Source organism: Rana temporaria, chromosome 7, assembly GCF_905171775.1.
Source record: "Rana temporaria chromosome 7, aRanTem1.1, whole genome shotgun sequence".
Taxonomy (NCBI): Eukaryota; Metazoa; Chordata; class Amphibia; order Anura; family Ranidae; genus Rana; species Rana temporaria.
This window is the reverse complement of record NC_053495.1, coordinates 73,674,346-73,699,582: the sequence shown is the minus strand read 5'-3', so window position 1 is coordinate 73,699,582 and position 25,237 is coordinate 73,674,346. Positions and strand designations below refer to the sequence as shown.

Below are 25,237 nucleotides of genomic sequence, written 5' to 3'. Positions count from 1 at the left end.
GCCTTATATGTGATGTGCCCACAAGGTGGAACTCCACCTTGCACATGCTGGCCAGACTGTGCAAGCAGCAGCAGGCGATAGTGGAGTTCCAGCTGCAGCACGCACGCGTGAGTCGCTATGCGGAACAGAACCACTTTACCACCAATAACTGGGCCTCCATGCGAGACCTGTGTGCCTTGTTGCTCTGTTTTGAGTACTCCACCAACATGGCCAGTGCCAATGACGCCGCTCTCAGCGTGACTATCCCACTTCTATGCCTCCTTGAAAAAACGCTGCGGGCGATGATGGAAGAGGATGTGGCACAGGAGGAAGAGGAGGAGGAGGAATCGGGATCATTTGCAAGGCTTTCAGGGCAGTCATTCACAAGTGGCTCCGAGGGTGGGTTCGTGCACCAACAAAGGCCAGGTACACAATTGTCTAGCAAGGGCACAGTTCTGGAGGATGACGCGGTGGAGGATGAGGAGGAGGAAGACATGGAGGAGGAGGAGGAACCATGTTCACAGCAGGATGGCATCCAGACCAGCTCATGGCCATTACTGGTGCGTGGCTGGGGGGATACAGAGGACACAGATGATACACCTCCCACAGAGGACAGCTTTTTCGTTGCTTCTGGGCAGCCTGGCGCACATGAGCAATTACATGCTGCAGTGTCTCCGCAACGACCGGCGTGTTTCGCACATTATGACAGGTGCTGATTACTGGGTGGCCACGCTGCTGGATCCCCGTAACAAGGACAATGTACCGTCCTTAATCCCCTCACTGGAGCGTGAACGCAAGATGCGCGAGTACAAGCGCACGCTGTTAGACGCGCTGCTGGTGCAATTCCCACCTGGCAGTGGGGCCACAGTGAGAGAGTGAGAGGTGTGCGTAAATGGTAGCTGCTGACACGGCTTATTCAAAAAAGCAAAACAACCAAAAAAATACGTATGTGTAGCGCTAAAATTAATAAATGAATATCAAAATAATTAGGGAGGACTCCACTGTCGCCCCATTTACATGCAAGAGCTCTTTTACTTCCAGCCAAATGTAAGTTTGTTAGCTGTGAATAAACACGTATTTTTTCTTTTATACGGAGTTACGCTATGTGGCCACTTCTCTTTATTTTTCTCTATGCACCACTAACACACTGAGCCAATTGGTTTTGGGATACCAACATCAGTATAGCTTCCGGCTTACTCCTGGGGACCTATTCCATATAAGGACCTACCCACCAGTTGGACCTACGCTTCCTGCCAAGGATTGCTGTTTGACAACCGTCATATAAAGCCTTGACTGACCTCTTTTGGCATATGCCACCAGTGGTCAACAAGTTCCGGTAAGCCTGCACTTTTTCCGGTGATGGGATTGTCACGTTAAAGGAGTCACGCTTTTTCTATTTATTCACCTTTTCACTTGAATGACTTGTGGATGTTGATGAACTTTGCTACATACCTCGGATCATCACACTTAGGAGTTTTTGTTGGACTTTGTTTTTATGTTTGATACCACCTTAGGTGTATCAGTTCACGTGCCAGTTGGCACTGTTGTCACCCCTCGCTACAGAGGAATCTCACATGTTTCACAATTTGTGTCTAACATTTATTAATGTTATATGTGTTTTATTTTTTACTATACACATTTTTTGGTATTTTGATATTCATTTATTAATTTTAGCGCTACACATACGTATATTTTAGTGGGGCCACAGTGGAAGCAGAAGGCGAAGGCAGAGGAGGAGGAAGAGGTCACCAACGCAGCAGGGGCACCGCTAGCACCTCAGAAGGCAGGGTTAGCATGGCCGAAATGTGGAAAAGCTTTGTCAGCACGCCACAACAAACAGCACCACCAGCTGATATGGAATGTTTTAGCAGGAGGCAGCATTTCAGCAACATGGTGGAGCAGTATGTGAGCACACCCCTACATGTACTGAATGACGGCTATGCCCCCTTAAACTTCTGGGTCTCCAAATTGGGCACATGGCCTGAGCTTGCCCTTTACGCCTTGGAGGTGCTGGCCTGCCCTGCGGCCAGTGTATTGGCTGAACGTGTATTTAGCACGGCAAGGGGCGTTATCACAGACAAGCGCAGCCGCCTGTCCAGATCCAATGTGGACAAGCTCACGTTCATTAAAATGAACCAGGCATGGATCCCAGAGGAGTTGTCCGTACCTTGTGCAGAATAGACACCGGGCCGGCCTTACCCAGCCAGTTTTTTTCTGAGCTTTCTAGGGTTGCCATCTCATCCCTTTCAAAGCAAAAACATATTAATTACACAGGTTCTCTGGCTGATTAAGGTGCTGTTAATTGGGGCGTGGCCTGGAGCGGCATGTAAGCGGACGTCTTTCCTAGCAGCTCCGAGATCCCTCTGTACAATCCTGCACCATCCTGCCATCCTGCCCTTATACACCGACGGATAACCTTGCTAATCCCTCGGGGGACCCCTTGGGATACTTTTCGGAGGAGTCTGGTGGATGGGAAAGAGGAAAAAACAGCCCGCGGCCAGGATGAATGTCACCACGCGCTCCGGCCATGATGGCCGCCGCAGCATCGCGCCACTCTCCTCTCTGGCATCTACGCCGGAGTTGTTTGCTGATGACCCGGAAACATCTCCCCCACCCTCTCCCAGGTCCTCCACCACGCCAGTGCTGCCTGCCCCTGGGTCGCCCAGTGAGGATGGCCTGGAGGAAGGCCCGGAGCCGGAGCCTACGCTGCTGGAGGTCCTCAAGTTAATGAAGGTAAACCATGCAGACACTATGGGAAAGATGGAGGAACTTAAGCTGGACATAACCATTATGCGCCAGGACATGCACAAGATGCGGGACCGCGTTAAGGAGACAGAGCGCCGTATCAGTGACCTGGAGGATACGGTGGGCCCTGTCCTTCCTACTGTTAAAGCCCAGGGTGTAAAAATTCGCGCAATAGAGGACAAAATGGACGATTTGGAAAATCGTTTACGCAGAAACAACCTGCGCTTGGTGGGCCTTCCTGAACGGGTCGAGGGGTCCGACCCGGTGGCTTTCCTGGAGAGCTGGTTTACCCAGGAATTTGGGAAGGACTGCCTATCCCCCTGCTTTGTCCTGGAACGGGCCCACAGGGTGCCGGGCAGGCCGCTGCCTGCCGGAGGCCCCCCTCGTACTATGGTAATGCGCCTCCTTAACTACAGGGACCGGGATTCTATCCTGAGGGCCGCCCGGATTAAGGGGAGCCTAAAGATCAACAACGCCTCGGTGTCCCTCTTCCCGGACTACTCCCCTGCGGTCCGTGCCTCGAGAGCCAAATACCAGCATGTCAAGCAGAAGCTGAGGGAGAAGACCATCCAGTATTCTATGCTGTTTCCTGCTACGTTGAGAGTGGTACACCAGGGCCAGGTGAATTTCTTCCAAACCCCTGCCAACGCCTTATCCTGGTTTGAATCCCTGCACCAGCCTGGCCGTGCATCTGACAGGGCATCCGATGGGTGATTCCTCTACTTTTATTGTTTTATTTTTTTCATATCTTCGTTTTTCTTACCTGGGATAGCCCCCCTTGGGGCTTTTTTCTATTGTTGAACTCCGCTCCACCAGAATGCCTCCGGGGCAGGAGGTTTTTCAGATACTCACCGTTACAAGAGGACTAAGGTCTCCTCACGGTGACTGTGCTGCTAATATTTAGCCTATAACTGTTCTGTTTGAAACACGTTTATGTCAGTCAAGTGAACATTGACTGTTCCTAACTCGCTTGCTGGCTTGCCTGCGGCGGGCCATGTTCCCTGTGTCCACAGGTAGTTCGGGGCTAAAGCCAGCCCCGTGTTTTTTTGGGGGCCTGGCAGGGGTTAATTGTAAAGGGTTGCTGTTTAAGATGTGTATGTATGGGAGTGTGATTGATTTCCTGCATGTGGTGTTGCGTGTTGTGTGCTTGTGTGTGTGGGTTTCTGGCTCTCTCACTGCCCCCGCCTGTGCCCTGTCTGGGTCACTGTCACTTGATCCGCCCTGTGTCCCATTGTATTTAAAGCTTTAACATGTCTGTGGTAAAGTGTATTTCATGGAATGTTCGGGGGTTAAACTCTAAATTTAAGAGGGCTTTATTGTTTGATTTCCTTAAGGCATACAACCCCCATATTTTATGTCTGCAGGAAACGCATCTCTTGGGTTCAAAGGTTATGGCATTGAAGAAATGTTGGGTTCTGCATGGTTTCCATTCCACCTACTCTAGCTATGCACGGGGAGTATCCATTTTAGTGAGGAAGGGTCTCCCTTTCTCCTGCGAACGGGTAGTGTTAGACCCCAAGGGTCGGTATGTGTTCCTCCAATGCACAGTGCATGCCACGCCACTATTGTTGGTAGTGGTATACGCCCCCCCCCCTGTAACGGCAGACATTTTTACAGACTTAAGTGTGCAATTTGCTACCTTCCCGGTTATGGCTGCCCTTATAGTGGGTGACTTCAACTCGGTGCTCGACCCTGTGCGGGACCGCTTGAGGCCCATCCCCTATGACTCTAAGCTGTTTAGTCAGTGGTGTGACTCCTTCGGTTATGTAGATCTTTGGAGGCTCAGTCATCCGGGGGTTCAGGAATATACATGCCAGTCCCGGACGTACCGTACTCTTTCCAGGTTGGACTATGCTCTGGGGACTCCAGACTTGATTCCCAGTGTACAGACAGTTTCCCACTTACCTCAGACGTTGTCTGACCATTCCGCAATGACTGTGGACTTGGTGATGGGTCATAGGCCCTCCTTTCGGGTGTGGCGGCTCAGTCCTTTTTGGGTCTCCGCGCCTGAATTCCAGGAACCGATCAGGCAGGATATGTCCCACTATTGGGGGGACAACGCTGGGTCGGCCTCCTTTGGTCCCACCTGGGACGCCTTTAAGGCGACGGTAAGGGGTTCATACATTTCTAACATCTCCAGTCATAGGAAATCCTCCCGGGCCGCTCTCTTAGCCCTGGAGTCCTCCCTGGAGAATGCCAGGGCTCAATACTCCGCGCACCCCACCCCGGACTCCCACGGGGCCCTGGTGGGGGCGCACAGAGCCCTTGACCTTCACAGGGTGGATGTGACGCGGAAACAACGCTATATTTGACAGCTAGGATACTTGAGCATAGTGGTAAGAATGGCAAGATGTTGGCATTTCTGTCCCGCACGGAGTACGTGGATCGGACGATATCCCGTATTCGGTTGCCGGATGGCTCTGTCGCTTCGGACCCCATAGCCATAAATCAGGCCTTTAAATCCTTTTATGAAAGTCTGTACGCCGCCCCTCCCCCCCCCAGACGAGGAAGAGACATTGGGATTCCTAGAATCTCTTCGGTTCCCAGTCCTAGAGGAATCACATGTTTCGATACTGGACAAACCCCTAACAGTAGAAGAAGTCACCGAGGCTATCTATTCACTTCCCCCAAATAGGGCCCCTGGGTTAGACGGCTTGCCCGCCGAGTTGTACAAAAACTACGCGGAAGAGTTGGCACAGAAATTACACTCCTTGTTTGGGCAGGCTCTGCAGGAGGGTGAGCTCCCCTCCTCCATGTGTGAAGCCCTGATTGTGGTGCTCCCTAAGCCTGACAAGGACAAGTTGCTATGTGGGTCGTACCGCCCCATTTCGCTACTAAACAGTGATGTGAAGGTGCTGGCTAAAGTTTTGGCCCTAAGGTTACAGAAGGTTATTCTCCATCTTATACACAGAGATCAGGCGGGGTTCATGCCTGGAAGGAGTACGTACGACAACATCCGGCGACTCTATTTGCACATTCACAAGGCTGAGGCCAGGAAAAAGGGGGGTTTGGTGCTGTCTTTAGACATACTAAAGGCCTTTGACACCGTCAACTGGTCGTTCCTGTGGGAGGCCATGCACCGAATGGGCTTTAGTGCCCGATTCATCAGGTGGGTCCGCTTGCTGTACACCAATCCTAAAGCCAGGGTTAGCACTAATAAAGATGTCTCAGAAGTTTTTACTTTGCAGAGGGGTACCAGGCAGGGCTGTCCGCTCTCGCCATTCCTGTTCGCATTGGCCATTGAGCCTTTGGCTCTGGCGGTGCGACAGACGGCGGAGGTGGCTGGGATCTGTTACGGTTCCCTCTCTGAGAAGATATCTCTATACGCGGACGACGCCCTGATTTACCTCGACGGTACGGAGCGGTCCTTTGTCTCCCTGATGAGGGTGGTGGAGGAATTTGGGAAGGTCTCCGGGTTAAAAGTTGGTTGGGAAAAATCGGTTGCATTCCCTATAGGCCCTATGCTTGATTATTCCTACCTCTCAAGGTCCAAAGTGTCCATTCAACCTACCTTTAAATACTTGGGGATAAATGTTAACGCAGACCTGTCTTCCTACGAAACTCTAAATCTTACCCCAATTGTTACACACATGGAGACTAGGCTCAAAACCTGGACCTCCTTGCCGCTTAACCTTATCGGCCGGGTGAACATTTTCAAGATGATTTACCTACCAAAATTTTTATATGTGTTTCGGGCATCCCCAATTTTTTTGTTAAAGAAACTTTTTAAAAAACTTGACTCGATCCTTTTCACCTTTTTATGGCAGGGATCGAGCCCTCGCTTGGCCAGGGCCTCTCTCCAGGCGCCTAAGCTGGAGGGGGGTCTGGCTTGCCCTAACCTACGTCGGTATTTTATAGCGTCTCAACTAACGTATGTCTATGATTGGTTCCTGGAGGCCTCCCCATCATGCTCCACTGCTCTACTGACTGCTCAAGTGGGCTCCAGGGACTCGTTGGTCGATGACCTTCTCAGGTCAAAGGCGGGACGATGTTCCCGTTACGCTCCGTCAGAGGTGGGCTGGTTGGCGTGGCACGAGGGCAATGGCTTGCTCACTGACTCAGGCGGGGTATCTCCTAGGGCCCCCCTATGGTATAATTCAAATTTCCCTGAGCTCCTGGGCCATCCCGACTCTGGGTGGTGGACCCAGGTTGGGATCACGTGTGCTTCCCACATTTTTATCAATGATCGGTTTCTCTCATTTGAGGAATTGCGGGCTCGCAATGGGGTACAGGCGAAATTTCTATTCAGATACATGTCCCTCCGCCATGCGGTTCGGGCACAGTTTGGGGGTCTGGCCCAGGGGCTTACAGAATCGCCTCTGGAGGCTCTCATGTCCTACTCAGATATAGAGAAATTGGTCACAACGTTCTATACACGCCTACAGTCAGTGGGGGTTACACCCTTTCAAATTGCTCAAAGGAAGTGGGAGGTGGATATTCCGGGGCTGTCCGAGGAGGGGTGGGAGGAGGCCTCGGAGGCGTGCTTCCTTGATCTTATAGGCTCTAATGATCAATACATACAATTTAAGTTCATCCACCAGTTGCACTATACCCCTGCCAGGTTGGCTCGTATGGGTCTGAATCCCTGTGCTTCCTGCCCCAGGTGTGACTCCACCGAGGCCAACTATTCACATATGTTTTGGTCATGTCCAGCTGTTTTATTATATTGGAGGGAATTATTTTCTTTTTTCAAGGACACTTTACACATCTCTGTTCCCCTCGCCCCGGAGACCGGATTGTTGGGGGTGCTAAATGACTCTGTACCTACCACCCATGCTCGAACTTTAATACGAATTGTGCTATTCTATGCCAGGAAACTGATTTTGTTACATTGGAAGAGTGCCTCTGCCCCGAATACCCAAATGTTGTATCGTATGGTGAATAAGGTATTACCTATGTTTAAGTGTATATATAAGGGTAGGGCCTGTCCCAAGAAGTTTTACAAGATTTGGCAGCCCTGGTTGGACATAGCGGACTCCTTTTGGGGAGATACCCCTCTCTCTCAGCCATAACTGGCTGTGGGCGGGGGGGGGGCTCCGGGCGGCCTGGGCTGGGGTGTGTGTGTGTGGGTGGGAGGGGTCGGGAGGTCAGTATGAGTGAATGTGGGTGAGAGTTGGAGTGAATGTTGGCGGTGTATGATATTTCATGTTTCTATCTGTTCCTTTTGCTGACAGCCAAATGTTTGCGCCGGTGGACCAGCTTGGGCTCAGGCTGGGTCACCTGGCGACAAATTACCCCTCCGTTGAGGGACTGGTGCAGCTATGTTCCGGGAGGGGACGGGACATGGGGGTTTGAAATGTTTGTTTCTATGCCACCTCATGCTGACTTTGTGACAACCAATGTTCCCTTTCTTCCTTTCCGGAAGTGTATGTCAAAGTAAAACTAATAAAAATTGTTTTAAAAAAAAAAGGTGCTGTTAATTAAACTCACTTGGTGCCTTATCAAGTCTATCGACATTAAATTAGCACCAGAACCTGTGTAACTCTGTGTTCAGGTTTAAAGGGATGAGGTAGCAACCCTAGATCTGTCTCACTATTTTGGGGTTTACCCTAATTTAAAAAATAAATCAATTAAAAACCAAAACCTGCTGTGTTGGCTACCTCCTCCTCCTCCTCCACCGCCGCTTCCACCTTCAGTCACATTCTTAGGCTTGCGCACTGCAACTGCTTTCTTTAAGTCCCACCAGAGGTTCTCAATCGGATTTAAGTCTGGTGACTGCGATGGCCACTCCAAAATGTTCCAGCCTTTAACCACTTAAGCCCCGGACCAATATGCTGGCTAAAGACCCAAGGTGTTTTTACAGTTCGGGACTGCGTCGCTTTAACAGACAATTGCGCGGTCGTGCGACGTGGCTCCCAAACAAAATTGGCGTCCTTTTTTCCCCACAAATAGAGCTTTCTTTTGGTGGTATTTGATCACATCTGCGGTTTTTAGTTTTTGCGCTATAAACAAAAATAGAGCGACAATTTTGAAAAAAATGCAATATTTTTTACTTTTTGCTATAATAAATATCCTCCAAAAATATATATAATTTTTTTTTCCCCCTCAGTTTAGGCCGATACGTATTCTTCTACCGATTTTTTGGTAAAAAAAATCACAATAATCGTTTATCGGTTGGTTTGCGCAAAATTGATAGCGTTTACAAAATAGGGGAAAGTTTTATTGCATTTTTTTTTTTTTTTTTTACTACTAATGGCGGCGATCAGCGATTTTTTTCGTGACTGCGACATTTTTGGGACCATTGTCATTCTCACAGCAAAAAATGCATTTAAATTGCATTCTTTATTGTGAAAATGACAGTTGCAGTTTGGGAGTTAACCACAGGGGGCGCTGTAGGAGTTAGGCTTCACTTTGTGAGTGTTTACAACTGTAGGGGGGTGTGGCTGTAGGTGTGACGTCATCGATCGTGTCTCCCCTATAAAGGGGATGACGCGATCGATACGCCGCCACAGTGAAGCACGGGGAAGCCGTGTTTACACACGCCTCTACCCGTTCTTCAGCTCTGGGGACCGATCGCCGCACTCGAGCGGCGATTGGGTCCGCGGGACCCGCGGTCCCGGAGCTTCGGACCGGGTCGCGGGAGCGCGCCCGCGACCCACGGCTGGGTACAAGTACAGGACGTATATATACGTGCTTGTGCCCAGCCGTGCCATTCTGCCGACGTATATGTGCAGGAGGCGGTCCTTAAATGGTTAATCTGCAACCATGCTCTAGTGGAGTTGGAGGTATGCTTGGGATCATTGTCCTGTTGAAAGGTCCAACATCTCCCAAGCCTCAGGTTTGTGACAGACTGCATCACATTGTCATCCAATATCTCCTTGGTACTGAAAAGAATTCATGGTACCTTGCACACGCTGAAGCTTCCCTGTACCTGCAGAAGCAAAACAGCCCCAAAGCATGATTGACCCCCCGCCATGCTTCACAGTAGGCAAGGTGTTCTTTTCATCATAGGCCTTGTTCTTCCTCCTCCAAACATAGCGTTGATCCATGGGCCCAAACAGTTGTAATTTTGTTTCATAAGTCCACACAACACAATCCCAAAACGTGTGTGGTTTGCCCACATGACTTTCGGCATACTGCAGTCGACTCTTATTCTTTGGAGACAGCTAGGGGGTGCGCCTGGGAGTTCTGGCATGGAGGCCTTCATTACGCAGTGTGTGCCGTATTGTCTGAGCAGAAACTTCAGTACCCACATCTGACAAATATATTCTCAGTTCCTCAGCAGTCACACAGGGACTTTTCTCCACTCTACGCTTCAGGTAGCGCACAGCAGTCAAAGTCAGCATCTTCTTTCTGCCACGACCAGGTAGCGTTTCAACAGTGCCCATTGCCTTGAATTTTGCATTTACTACTGTATTACAAAACCAATTGATATCATATTAGTTGCATATGGTTCTTTATGAAGTCCTTGTAGGATTTCATTCTGAATACAATTACAAATGTACACTAAATTCCCTAAAACCCTTTACAGCATTGGGGGGTTGAATAATTTTGAACAAAACTGTATGGACCTCGTCCTCCAAGGTCAAAATCATTATATTTTTTATTTTTATTTTTTTTATGTTATTTTAAGTTATTTCCCTATCCACGTTTATTTCCAGAGTACTTGCCATGCTCTTCCCGACATTTTGCTGCCATTTGCAGCCCTCCAGCCCTTTCCCTTAGTTTTTTAGAGACATTTTTGTAGTCAAAAGTCCAGGTCCCCATTGACTTCAATGGGGTTCGGGTTCGGGTCAAAGTCCGGGTTCGGGTTCGGACCCAAACTTTTTTTTCAAAGTCCGGGTTCGGGTCCGAACCCGAACATCCAGGTGTCCGCTCAACTCTAGTTATAATGCAAAACATGACTTTTTACTTTATCAGCTACTGTCAGACTTTAATTTAAGAGGAAAATATTTTTGTCTTTACAACCCCTTTAACAATCCGGGACAGGCATTTAATGGTCATGGTTGATTATCATGTGGTTTGTGTGCAGAATGAGGTTAACACTTTTACTGCAATGAATGTGAGGCAGACAAAACGGGAATTGGTGTATAGGTCTCAGCATGTTTACCTCTGTGGAAGAGAAGACTTCTCGGAGGTGCGTGAAGATATGATCAGGTTGTTTGTAGATTGGAGATGTTTCAATAAAAATGAACTTGCGGTTTTCTCTTGTGGCCGTTGGTGTACAGCAGGGGTCTCCAAACTTTTCAAACAAAGGGCCACTTTATTGTTCTTTAGATTTGAGGAGGGCCGGATTGTGGCCTGCAGGGGCAGAAAATGTCACAGGCCCACCATAAGTGAGAATAAATATGGCCTCAGGGTTGGTGGTCAATAGGAGGAGAAGTATTCCCCCTATTAGTAGGAGGAATAGTATTCCATCATTAGTATCAGTGGAAGATATAGTGCCCATTGTTGTCAGTGGGAGGAATAGTGTCTCATATAAGTGGGAGGAATTGTGCCCCAAGGGCCAGATCAAGGCTAGCAAAGGGCCACCTCTGGCCCTCTGGCCGCAGTTTGGAGACCCCTGGTGTACAGGAAAGGCATATAAGAAAACAAAACATAATGAACTGAAATACGAACAAACCTAATAAGCTGGTAAAAATAGAATCCACAAGGGTAACGGTGAACATTGCGCCATGTCAAAGGAAATGGAGGGTACTGGATATATATCCATATGTGACCATAGCCAGGGAAAGGTTATGGCAAGGCAGTAGGCGGTTGCTTAGGAGGCTCCTTTGGATTTTTTCTGCTGTGAAGAACGTTTGTAGAACACAACCTGCCAATCTGCTTGTGTGTCTAGAGCCCTATCTACTTGGATAGGATTGGGGGGTGAATTTACATTGATACCCCACTGACGTAGAGAAGATAGCCCTTCCCCCAGAGATGACACCATCGTAGTAGCTCCGTCATGTGTGATGGACAATGTTGCTGGGTATTTCCATTTGTCATGGACTGGTGTGACCAGAACTGTGTGGACTGCAACAGAGTTAACCAAACACGTGTAAGTGAAGTAAGTGAAAATAACATAATTTATTATAAGGAAAGTAAATAAAGAAAAGTAAATGCACCTCCAATATGACAAACAGTGATTAACAAGCAACCAACCCCGTTGACACACAACAAATAACTGCCTAAACCAAAAGTATATACAGGAGTAAGATGTAATCATAATTGTAAACAAGCCAGGGTCATACACGGGAGATCAAGCAGATTGGGCTGGCAACAAAACAAAAGACAGGGGGAACAGGTGGAAGGAATCAGGCTGCAGGGCAGGGGTCCAGGAATAGATACAGGGTCACAGGACAGCAGGATAACAGCATACAGGGTCAGGATACAGGATCACAGGCTAGTGAACACAGGTCAGGGCTCAAAGAACAATACCAAGACAAATGTGTGCAGCAACTTCCGGGTATATATACACCTCCTGCAATCAGTTTCAGGTGGCGCCTGATTACAGGAGATGATGTCAAGTCCAGATTGGCGGAAGACACTTGCTGGTGGATACCAGTACTGTGGCCCATAGATTTGACAGTGCCACCAGCAGGTGAAACCTTTCCTGACACCATGTGTGTGGAATGTGGTGATTGCAGAGGGCCTTGGTGATGGTGGTCAGGTTATGTCTGCGCTGAAGAGTATGTCTGGAAAGATCCGGGAGCAGTTGCAGGGATGCATATGTGGCTGGACGTTGGTCAGGTTTATGAAAAGTGTTTAAGAGAATTTATTTTGCTCAGTGAAAGTGTATCCTGAGCAAAACATCTCTGGGAATATCATCTGCCAGGAATGATGGTTTGGGTACCCTGTGGACCCTATCAACTGTGAGTTCCATGGCCGACAGTGCTGGTGCTAGGGCTGAAAACATGTCTTGTACAAATAGGGCTAGATTCAGCATTGAATTACGCCGGCGTATCGATAGATACGCTGCGTAAATTCAAAGCTGCGCCGGCGTATCTTCTTTATTTATTCAGAAAGCAAGATACGCTGACATTAGCCTAAGATCGGACTGGCGTAAGTCTCTTACACCGTCATATCTTAGGGTGCATATTTACGCTGGCCGCTAGGTGGTGCTTCCGTCGTTTTCGGCGTAGAATATGCAAATTACCTAGATACACCGATTCACAAATTTCCGTACGCCCGGCGCTATTTTTTTACGTCGTTTACGTTAGGCTTTTTCGGCGTAAGGTTGCTCTTGCTATTATGAGGCGTACGCAATGTTAAGTATGGACGTCGTTCCCGCGTCAAATTTTGAATTTTTTACGTCGTTTGCGTAAGTCGTTCGCAAATAGGGCTGGACGGGAAAAACGTCAATCACGTCGGGTCACCAAGAATTAACATAAAACACGCCCCCTCATCCTCATTTGAATTACGCTCGCTTACGCCGGCCCCATTTACGATACGCCGCCGTAACTTAGGAGGCAAGTGCTTTGTGAATACAGCACTTGCCTCTCTAACTTACGGCAGCGTAGCGTAAATACGATACTCTGCGCCGCTGTAACAATACGCGCCCCTACCTGAATCTAGCCCATAGTAGGAGTTGTGTAGCATTCACTGTTTCTGGTATTCCTCTGATTTTAAGGTTATTCCTCCTGGATCCATCTTCTAAATCAGATATTTTGTCTCTCATCCATGAGATTTCATGTGCATCCACCAAGGTGTTAAAGGATTTAGAATATTCTCCCGTGGCCTTCTCCACATGCTCAACCCTTTCTCCTATAATTTGAACCGCTTCCTGACATTTCCTGACTGTAGAGAGCATGTCATTATGTAGGGAAGATCTGAGTGACATTAGCATGTCTTTTAACACAGTGTCAGACACTGGCTGATCAGATGTAGGGAATCCTGCAATTGGATCTGGTGTATCTGAGGTGCTGGGTCTCTGTGAAGCCTGCAGTCCATTCACCTCCATGTCTTGTGACCAGAAGCTCCCTCCTGGCGATGTGATGTGCTGCCTGGTTTTAGCTGGGCTTATGGTTGTGGGGGTTGAGGCTGCTGAGGATAATCTGCTGGCTTGTAGTGCCTGCGTGCTGTTAGGGAGATGTTCGGCTGCACTGGGAGGTAAGGCAGCGGCCCATTCTTTCACCTGCGAGGCACGGACTCCACCGCCATTTTGTTGTGGTCTCAGCGCTGAGGGGAAGAAGCCGGTCAGCTTGCCAGGCTGAATCAGCAGGCCGTTCCGTTTCTGTGTCATGCTTGGATGGCGGTGTTTCGTTACATATGGCGACCCATCACATTTCCCTCCCTGCTGGAGTGCGCATGCATGACGTTGCCATATGCGTTCCAACACTATTACAAATGCTAAATTCTCATCAAAAAGCAATTACTAAAACGTTCACTAATTCCTTTCAGCTAAATTCTCTAGCTATATTCTTCGTCACATTTGGCTACCCATCACATTTGTAAAAGTGTTGGAAGGCATATGGCGGAGTCACGCATGCGCACTCCAGCGGGTAGCCAAATGTGATGGGTAGCCATATGTGACGAAACACCGGCTGAGTTTCCTCTGCCTGAGTGCAGCTACTTAAGGGGCTGTATGGCTCCGGTGGCATTGTTTTTCCCTGGCGGTCTGATGGAGCTTCAAGGTTAAGCGTCCATCTTGGAGCTCTGACGACACACCCCCTCGCTTAGGTGTGTTTTTAATGATGATTTTCTCCTGTCAGGATAAATGCCATTTACAATAAACCAGTGTGCTTGAGGCCTTTGTTTGCTGCGTTAACATACAAGACCATTTTACTTAGGTATAAATGCCTTAATACTGTGTCTGAAAAAAAAGCCTACAGTATGTGTTCCTGCACTTAGGATAGAATGGGAAAATCAGGTTGACAATGGTGTTGGACATGCAGCATTTCAATGGTTCAATACAGTATATCACATTATAAATAATATATATATTTTTTACAATAGATTTCTATTAACAGATGAATTTATTACTATTGCCTTTCTTTCACTTTGATTCAGAGTAATCAGCAGAGCTCCAGGTCTGAAGCTGGTGGTGGAAACCTTAATATCTTCTTTAAAACCAATCGGAAATATTGTACTGATTTGTTGTGCCTTCTTCATCATTTTTGGCATCCTTGGAGTGCAGGTACTGACACATGTATTATTATATATATATATATATATATATATATATATATATATATATATATATATATATATATATATAGGCCTATTACTGGGTTTTTAGATATTGCTATGTTATAGGTAATGATTTGAATTTTTACTTGAAATTTTGCAATTTTTATGTAATTTAATGGACTTTTTTTCCACAACAGAGTTTAATTATTTTTACTTGTAGCCCATCATATTTTATAAGGGGCAGAATACATATACAAAAATAAACAAGCTTGTGTCCATCATTAATTCCCTAGTTTATCTGATGATGATTTGCAATTCAAAGTAATATTACAGTAATATCACAGACAGGGCAGCCACAAATCTTGGGGCCCCTTACACAGCTTTAGGCAGGGCCCCCCTGGAGCAGAGAACCGGGGGGCCTCTCTCCTGCCGTGAGATGATAAGCGGGGGGGGGGGGGGTTATAGAATGACACGTGATCAAAACAAAGCTTGGTAATCTTTCTTTTAATTCTCCTCGCTCTGACAGCGTGAGGAGAAAAAAAAGACGATCACCGGCTGCTGAGTGAGGGACATCGGTCCCCAGTGGAAGAGGGAATTCTGCCTCATTAGTGGACACAAGTACTGCCCCTGCCAGTGACCACCAGTGCCACCTGTCAGTGCCAATCAGTACTGTAACGGGAGGGCCGTGGGACCCAAAAGCTCTTAGAAAGCATGAGCCAGAAAATAATGGACAGTCAGAATATATCTTGGACTACCCGAGATGGGACTATTATGTAATTATTATCCACAATTTATTCCAGGATATCTGTGAAGAACTGGTTGTTTTTTTTTAAATAACAAACCAAACATGTTATACTTACCTCCTCTGTGCAGTAGTTTTGCATAGGGCAGCCTGGATCCTCCTCTTCTTGGGTTCCTCTTGAGCTCCCCTAGCCCCTCCCTCCTGTTGAGTGCCCCCACAGCAAACAACTTGCTGTAGGGGCACGCAAGCCGAGCTGCAGCTCCGTGTGTCCATTTAGACATGGAGCTGCCTTTTGTCCCCTCCTCTCCTCTAACTAACTTTTATTGACAGCTGCGGGAGCCAATGGTGCCGCTCCTGTGTCTCAGCCAATCAGGAGGAGAGTCCCGGAAGGCCGAGGGACTTGTGAACATCGCTGCATTAAGATAATGCAGGAATGAGAGAGCTTGCTTCAATTGGTGAGCTATGACAGTCCCTGCCCAGCAAGCACAAAGCTTGTGTTATCACTGCCACAACAGAGTCTGATGGGACACATGCTGGAAAACAAACCGGTAACTTGAATGTTGGATATTTGTAAAACAGCAGGGGGTCTTTGCTAAGAGACATCAGGCTGTAATGGCTGTCCCTCAGTGATGAGTTGGCAGTGTTATATTATGCTGCTTCCTATAATGCAGATGTGTGAATTTGCCAGATATCAACATTTATTTCCCATAGTGGCAGTTGCCTGAGAGGAAGAAATTTGTTAATGGCCGAGGCTATAGGTACAAACGGGCAGCTGCATGGCAATGACCACTGACTTCTGCTTACATTCAACTGACCCTGCGCTCTGTGTTACGACTAACCTCTGAACTCGGTGTTACATTCTTCTGACCTCTGAACTCTACATTGCTTACTACCGAACTTTGCATGACTTACCCATGTGCTCTCCATTACTTACCGACCCCACCCACTGCCATGCTAACCACCATCCTCTGCCCTGCTGATCCCCACCCACAGCCGTACTGACCCCTGTCCTCTGTCCTGCTGATCGCTGTAAACTGCCCTACCTACTACTGACCTCTGTACACTGTCCTACATACTACTGACCTCTGTACACTGCTCTGCCTACTATTGTCCTCTGCACACTGTTCTACATACTACTGACCTCTGTATACTACCGTAAATACTACTGGCCTCTTTACACTGCCCTACATGAGCATCCTACTGAACCCTGTACACTGCCATACACTGTTATTCTACTTTCCGAAATGCAGATGTGTGAATCTGCCAGATATTAACATGTATTTCACATTATACTGAGAGGAAGAAATGGTTAATGGCTAGTGCTAAAGGGTCAAACCTACTACTGACCTCTGTACACTGCCCTACATACTACTGACCTCTGTAAACTTCCCTATACCCTACTGACCTCTGTACACTGCACTACACCCTACTGACCTCTCTACACTGCTCTACATACTACTGACCCTTGTACACTGCCCTACATACTCCTGACCCTTGTATAACGCCCTACATACTATTGACACTGCCATACTTCCTACTGACCTCCGTACACTGCTCTACATCCTACTGACCCCTGGACACTGCTCTACATACTACTGACCACTGCACACTACCCTAAATACTACTGACTAGTTTACCCCTACATGATCATCCTACTGACCTTTGTATACTGCCTTTCCTACTACTGACCTCTATACATGCTCTACATACTACTAACCCCTGTACACTGCCCCTCATCCTGCTTGGCCTCTGTACACTGCCCTACACACCAATGACCCCTGTAAACTGCCCTACCTACTACTGACCCCTGTGCACCGCCCTACATAGGACAACCCAATCCATAAACCAGGTCCACTCACAGGTGCCGAGGCTCGATGTGTCCCAACACACTCCAATGCAACAGTAGTAAGAAGAGCCAGCAAAACTGTACGACTAAGGCTATTGCCGAAATGCGTCAGCATTATTGTTTTATTGTCACTCTGATGTACCAATAAACGACATTTCAAGGATTACAGTTTTGCCGGTTTTTCTTACTACTACACCACCCTACATCCTACTGACCCCTGGACACTGCTCTACATACTACTGACCTCTGAATACTACCCTAAATACTACTGGCCCCTTTACACTGTCTTACATGATCATCCTACTGAACCCTGTACACTGCCCTACACTGTTATATTATGCTGCTTCCTGCAATGCAGATGCGTGAATCTGCCAGATATGAACATTTATTTCACATTATACTGAGAGGAAGACTGCTTATTAATGACCACTGACTTCTGCTTACATTCAACCTACCCTGCACTTTGCGTTAGGATTGACCTGTGAATTCTGTGTCACATTATTCTGACCTTTGAACGCTGCACTGCTTACTACTGAAATCTGCATGACTTACTCCTGACCCCTGTGCTCTCCATTACTTACTCCTTACCTACTGACCCCACCCACTGCTGTGCTAGCTGTCATCCTCTGCCCTGCTGACCCCCATCCACTGCCGTAGTGACCCCTCTTCACTGTCCTGCTGACTGCTGTAAACTGCCCTGCCCACTACTGACCTCTGTTCATGGTCCTGCATACTACTGACCCCTGTACGCTTGTCTACATACTACTGACCCCTCTACACTGCCCTACATAATACTAACCTCTGTACACTGCCATACCTACTACTGACCCCAGTACCCTGCCCTACTTACTACGGACCCCTGTACACTTCCCCACCTACTACTGACCCCTGTACACTTCCCCACCTACTACTGACCCCTGTACACTGCTCTACATACTACTGACCCCCGTACACTGCCCCATATACTAATGACCTCTGTACACTGCCCTGCATTCTACTGACACCTGTACACTGACCTACATACTACTGACCCCTGTACACTGCCCTTTATTCTAATGGCCTCTATTCTAATGGGCAGTTTACAGAGGTCAGTAGTATGTAGGGCAGTGTACAGAGGTCAGTAGTATGTAGGGCAGTGTACAGAGGTCAGTAGTAGGTTTGACCCTTTAGCACTAGCCATTAACCATTTCTTCCTCTCAGTATAATGTGAAATACATGTTAATATCTGGCAGATTCACACATCTGCCCTACATACTACTGATCCCTGTACACTGCTCTACATACTATTGATCTCTGTACACTACCCTAAAAACTACTGACAATTTACACTGGCCTACATGATCATCCTACTGACCTCTGTACACTGCCCTAACTACTAACGAACTCTGGACACTGCCATACATACACTACTTACACTGGCCAGAGCTTTAAGGGTGGGCTTAGTTTATATTTTTATAGGGATGTTTGTTTTGCTATATTTGTATAAGTTTTCTTAATGTTGTCCTTACTTTTTATTGGTGTCTTCCTAGTTAATTTCTTAATAAAAAAAAGGGGGGGGGTACCGAACCTCAGTTATCTTTGATCTCTTCTATGTAGCTCAGGCAGATCTTCACCTTTTTAAGGTTTCCTACCCCTGCTCTAACACTGGCAGAGTGGTATAAAGCAAGAATGAAATAAACCAGCTTTCTCCACTGCAGGTCTTCCTAGCACCATATGTATATTTATTTTATGCACCAGATATCCTAATTACCTTTTAATCAAAACTACATTATTTTAGTGATGTTCCCATTGATTGGTTCTACTAAAAATACACATGCTTACGCCTTCTTTGAAAATAGTTTGTATTACTTTAATTAACACTACAGCTTTGAATGGAATTAAATGGAGTATCATACGTCTTAGGCTCTATTCACATTAATGCGTTTTTTGCATTTTGCAGAAATGCAGGGAAATTTTTTAACATGGGTTCCTATGGAACATGTTTACATCTATGCATTTTTGTGCCTCTGCATTTTTGGAAAGGGCCAGGGACTTTTTTCCCCACAAAATGCAGAGTTTTGCATGTAATAGAATTCAATGGACGGACCCACATGTGCTTTGCGTTTTTTTTTTTATTTAATTTTTTTACACTGTATATAGCTGGTTGCTGACCTGCCGGGCTGCATGCTCGGATAAGGGTCCGGTATGGAATTTGTGGGAGTCCCCTCTGAATCCATAACAGACCCAAGGGCCTGGTATGGACCTGGGGGGGACCCCACGCTGATTTTTTTTCTCATTTTTTTTTTTTAGCCGGCAATTCTTTTTTTATACTTTCAGTGGGGAGCCCGCTGACAACTGATGACTCATCAGTTGTTAAGGACGCGGCGGCCGGCTTCCCGAACCCCCCTTAGCAACCAGCTATATACAGTGTAAACAAAACGCAAATCGCAGTAAAATCGCAGTACTGTGCAGGGACCGCCCTGTCTTTTCTCCGCTCTCCCCTATGGGGGATCGGATGAACACGTACCGTGTGTCCGTGTTCATCCGATCCGATCCTCAGACAGAAGAAAAAATTGGGTTTTCTTCCGTCCGCAAAATCGGATCTTTGCGGAGGCGGGTGATTACGGGTGTCAGCTGATGTTTATCCGCTGACACCCGCAATCACATAGGGACCAATGTATGTCCCTTTTTCATCCGCAAACGGATGGATGAAAAAGCGGACATACAGGGCCAGATTCACGTAGCTCAGCGCAGCCCTCAAAATTTCCACTTGCCTACTAGCATTTGGCGAGTGGATTTAAGCTGGGGGCGAGTGATGACAGGGCTGCATGACCAATCTCCCTCCAATCTGTGCCTACACTTAGAGTCCCGATGAGATTGGCGGCCGAAGAGGAAAGGTGCATGCTCGGGAAAAGTAGTCTGTTGAGCTGCGCACAGGCAGAGCAGTACACAGGTGCTCTCCTTACAATTCTCATTAAGCCATGGTACCTAACAGTATGACCTCTCTGAGCCTGCCCCCCTCCCCCGGGCCCCGACCAATGTAGCTGGAGAGCAGAAAGTAATGAGTGAGGTGGAGGATTGCACTAATTACCACTCCGGTGCAGCGCTCACTGAAAGTTGCCCTGACATGAGAGCGGCAGCCTTCTAGTTTGTGCAGTTTTCTTCTCCTTGTGCTCTATGTAAGTTTAGCCTGAGCACTGTGAACAGACTGGTCTCAATGTGTGCTGTGCGCTGTCAGTGTGCGCTGTGATATAGTGTCAATGGCTGTGCAGTTGTGTGCATCTCAGCACTGGATTGTACTCCCTCCCGCTGTGCTGCAGCTCCTCTCCTCTCTGCCAGCCTGAATAAAAGGGGGAAGTGGGGACATGCAAGCGTGGAGCCGCACACACAGGCTCCTGATGATGAGATAAATGGGAGATAGAGAGAGGATGGATGGGAGTTGCAGAGGAGACAGCAAGAGAATGGTGAAGAGACCCAGTTCTAGTGTCCTGTCCCTCTGGTCTGCCCCCAGTGCCCTGTCCCTCTGGTCTGCCCCCAGTGCCCTGTCCCATTTTGTTAAAGTTGTTGTTGGTAATATTTAATTTTGTAACTTGATTCTGCATAAAACAATCTACGAGGGCGTGTTTACAGGTGCAATTAGGCGCAGGGCAGTGTATGAATTAGGTGGGGCAACTGGTGGCGAGTAACTCTTGAGGCCTGGCTAGTGGCTCAGGACTTGAAATTTTGAGCCCTGGCTCAGCGGATCTATAGATCCGCTCGATTTACGTGAATTAAGATCCGCTCCTGCAAGTTTAGGAGGCAAGTGGCTAATTCAAAAACCACTTACCTCCAAACTTGCGACGGCGGATCCTAAATCCCCCGGCGGAATTCAAATTCCGCGGCTAGGGGAGTGTACTATTTAAATCAGGCGCGTTCCCACGCCGATTTAAATGCGCATGCGCCGTCCGGGGAATTTCCCGGCGTGCATTGCTCCCACTGACGTCACTAGGACGTCAGTGGTTGCGACGTGAGCGGGACTTGCGACGCGCGTGTTCGTGAATCGGCGTACGCAAACGACGTAGGAAAATATACTTAACAGGCCGGATATACTTAACATTGGCTGTGCCTGATAAAAGAAGGGGTAAGTATACGACGGGAAAACCGCTACGGAAACGACATAAGAACACTGCGACGGGTCCGCGTACGTTCGTGAATTTGCGTATCTCGCTGATTTACACATTATTTATCGTAAATCAGCGGGAACGCCCCCGGCGCCATTTTTAAATTGAAAAAAAGATCTGACAGTGTAACACAGTGTAACACTGTCGGATCTAGCCCTATCTATGCGTAACAGATTCTATGAATCAGGCCCATAGATTTGACCAGTTTACGTCAGAGATACGATGGTGTATCTGTAGATACACTGTCGTATCTCTTTGTGAATCTGGCCCACGGTCTGCACGTCTCTAAGGGGCCTAAAAATGTGTGTCCAAAGCACTGCAAAAAGCACTGCAAAAGCACTGCAGAAATGCATACAAGCAACATGCATAGATGTGAATCGAGCCTAATGTCTGATTGCAACATATGTGTATTAAATAGTTTATCATTGTACTTACATATTTCTTCATCTCACTCTTTGTATGCCCTTTAGCTTTTTAAAGGTAAATTTTTCTACTGCCTTGGTGTAGATGTTCGAAATGTCACCAACAAGTCAGACTGTGAGGCTGCCAATTTTAAATGGGTTCACCACAAGTACAATTTTGATAATCTAGGGCAGGTAAGGCTTAATATTTATTTCCAGCAACAGATCTGTATTGTCATATGAAGACTTAAAAATCTAGTAATTTTATTTTTTCTCATTCTTCGCTTCACGTCAATTGTTTCTTTTCATTCCAGGCTTTAATGTCACTTTTTGTTTTGGCATCAAAAGACGGATGGGTTAATATTATGTATAATGGTCTTGATGCAGTTGCTGTGGACCAGCAGGTAGCTATTCTTTCTGGATTAGTTTATTTTCTTAATGAAGTACAATTAAAACAGTGTATTTTTATGACATAAGGTTTTGAACCTCTCTCATCCTATCGTTATCCAAACTAAAAACAGCATTCATTGCAATATTATATAATAATAATTATATAATAATGTTGTAAATGTTTAATAGAGTATGTTGAATTACAATTTGTTGTCTCATCTTTGACTAGCTTGTGCCGGATCTAAATCTATATATACAGTAATTCCACACAATAGTCTTCACCACCTCATAATATTTTATTTCAGCAGAGCTTGTACAAAGTTATGCAACTGTTTTAAATAACATATCCATCCTGGCTTTATCAAAATAGAACCATCTACTGTATATAAAAAGGACATTATCAACATATACAGTACGTGTTCTTTTTTTTTTTTACATTATTTTTTTACAATTTGTTCTATTTTGTTCATGCCTGGATCAATGCTTTTTTTGTTTCCAAATGTGTCTGTTCAGTACAATTTTATCGATACTATGTATATTATTGGATACAGATGACATGGACCTCCAGTCCATTCATTATTTTCTAGTGTAATGCCGCGTACACACCATCACTTTATGTGATGAAAAAAAACGACACTTTCTGTGAAGTAAAAAACGACGTTTTTGAAACTTCAATTTTCAAAGACGAAGTTGCCTACACACCATCGTTTTCTAAAAATGATCTTGCAAAGTGAGGTTACGTTCCACCACGTTTTACCATTGAAGCTTGCTTCTGGGCATGCGTGGATGAAAAAACGTCTTAGAAAACAACGTTTTTTGCTACACACGGTCAATTTCTGTGAAGTAAAAAGTGCACTTTTGAAAAACGACACATAAAATTGAAGCATGCTTCAATTTTTTTTGGTCGTTTTTTACAAGACATAAAACAACGTTTTCCCCCACGCACAGTCAATTAAAGTGACGTTTTTAAAAACGTCATTTTTTTTCATCACATAAAGTGATGGTGTGTACGCGGCATTAGGTGTCTTACCTGTAAAATACTGTAAGTTATACTGTTGTACTGTATGTTGAACAACATTTACAAACTTTGCTGGAGCAAAATATATACCTGAAATAGTAAGTGCTGCCTGCCTATATTGGGTTGCAATTACCTATTTTTTGTTATAGATTTTTTATTTATTTACAGACTTTATAAAATTGCTAGAAATTTGCAGTATGTATGCTCAGTATAACCCTACTAACTGTAGATAACTACTAATATAATAACAACAATGACAACAAAAATAATTATGTGTTGTAATATGTTACACTTTAGACATGAATTACAGAACTGTTTAAAGTTTGTTAATGTTTGTGACTTTTGTTTCTTTTTCTAGCCAATTACCAATCACAACCCCTGGATGTTGCTGTATTTTATCTCCTTCCTACTTATTGTCAGTTTCTTTGTACTCAACATGTTTGTGGGGGTAGTAGTAGAAAATTTCCATAAGTGCCGCCAACATCAGGAAGCAGAGGAAGCCCGAAGACGAGAGGAAAAGCGACTGAGGCGCTTGGAAAAAAAAAGGAGGAGTAAGAAAAAGCCTAAGTGTTCAGTCGTTTCGTAGGCACTATAACCTCTTCCTATGTTCTTCCTCCCACCTCCCAGTGCCACTGTTATGCCCTGTACACACGATCGGTCTATCCAATGAGAACGGACCGATGGACCATTTTCATCGGTTAACTGATGAAGCTGACTGATGGTCCGTCACGCCTACACACCATCAGTTAAAAAAACGACCGTGTCAGAACGCGGTGACGTAAAACACAACGACGTGCTGAAAAAAATGAAGTTCAATGCTGCGAAGCATGCATCGACTTGATTCTGAGCATGCATGGATTTTTAACCGATGGACGTGCCTACTAACGATCGTTTTTTTCCCATCGGTTAGGAATCCATTGGTTAAATTTAAAACAAGTTGGCTTTTTTTTAACCGATGGTTAAATAACCGATGGCGCCCACACACGATCAGTTTGGACCAATGAAAACGGTCCGTCAGACCATTCTCATCGGTTTAACCGTCTTAGTGTTCATGATCTATCATGCACATTTAATACGTCGGGCCAGATTTACATAGGTTAGCGGATCTTTAGATCCGCGTAACCTATGTGATTTAAAATGCGCCGCCGCAAGTTTTTGAGGGAAGTGGGTAATTCACAAAACACTTGCCTCAAAACTTGCCGCGGCGTATCGTAAATCCCCCGGCAGAATTCAAATTCCGCGGCTAGGGGGAGTGTACTATTCAAATCAGGCGCGTTACCGCGCCGATCGAATAGCGCATGCGCCGTCCGGAAATTTTCCCAGCGTGCATTGCTCCAAATGGCGTCGCAAGGACGTCATTGGTTTTGACGTTTGCGTAAATTACATCCATCCGTATGCGCGAACGACTTACGCAAACAACGTAAAAAATTCAAATTTTGTCGGGGGAACGACGGCCATACTTAACATTGGCTACGCCTCATAGAAGCAGGTGTGACGGTATCGGTATGATATCCCCGTCAACGTTCCCTTCTTCCCATAACGAAAATCACCCCAATATTCCACGAGGAGGGATATCCCTGGAATCGCCCAGAAAGCCACACATGAGACCAGCTTACTGCTTGAACAAGACAGACTTTAATGTTATCACACACAGCTTATATGTCATTTCCAAAACTGTTACAATGACAAATCTCCGCCCCCCTCACACTGGGGCTTCCATACATATGAGTAGGTAGACACGACGGGGCCGATGCTGAAACACATTTTCTTTAGACAATGACATCAATGACGCTGAGCACTAGCTGTACTGAATACATCAACCAGACCGCTCGACCCCGCATATAGAGAGATAATTACCACAATGAAGCAATCAGAATAATTAACCCAAGCCACTTAAACCCAGCTCTCCTTCACACAACACAATAG

At 46.4% G+C, this 25,237-nt stretch overlaps 1 protein-coding gene across 1 annotated transcript in view; it reads left to right on the top strand.

The window, feature by feature from the left end:
* Nucleotides 1-25,237, top strand: part of CACNA1I (calcium voltage-gated channel subunit alpha1 I) — a 2,078,868-nt gene that overhangs the window by 1,433,467 nt on the left and 620,164 nt on the right. The window contains 4 exon segments of the mRNA XM_040359583.1: nt 14,656-14,782; nt 21,973-22,098; nt 22,218-22,307; nt 23,670-23,862. Of these exon segments, the coding sequence (XP_040215517.1) occupies nt 14,656-14,782; nt 21,973-22,098; nt 22,218-22,307; nt 23,670-23,862 (536 nt within the window).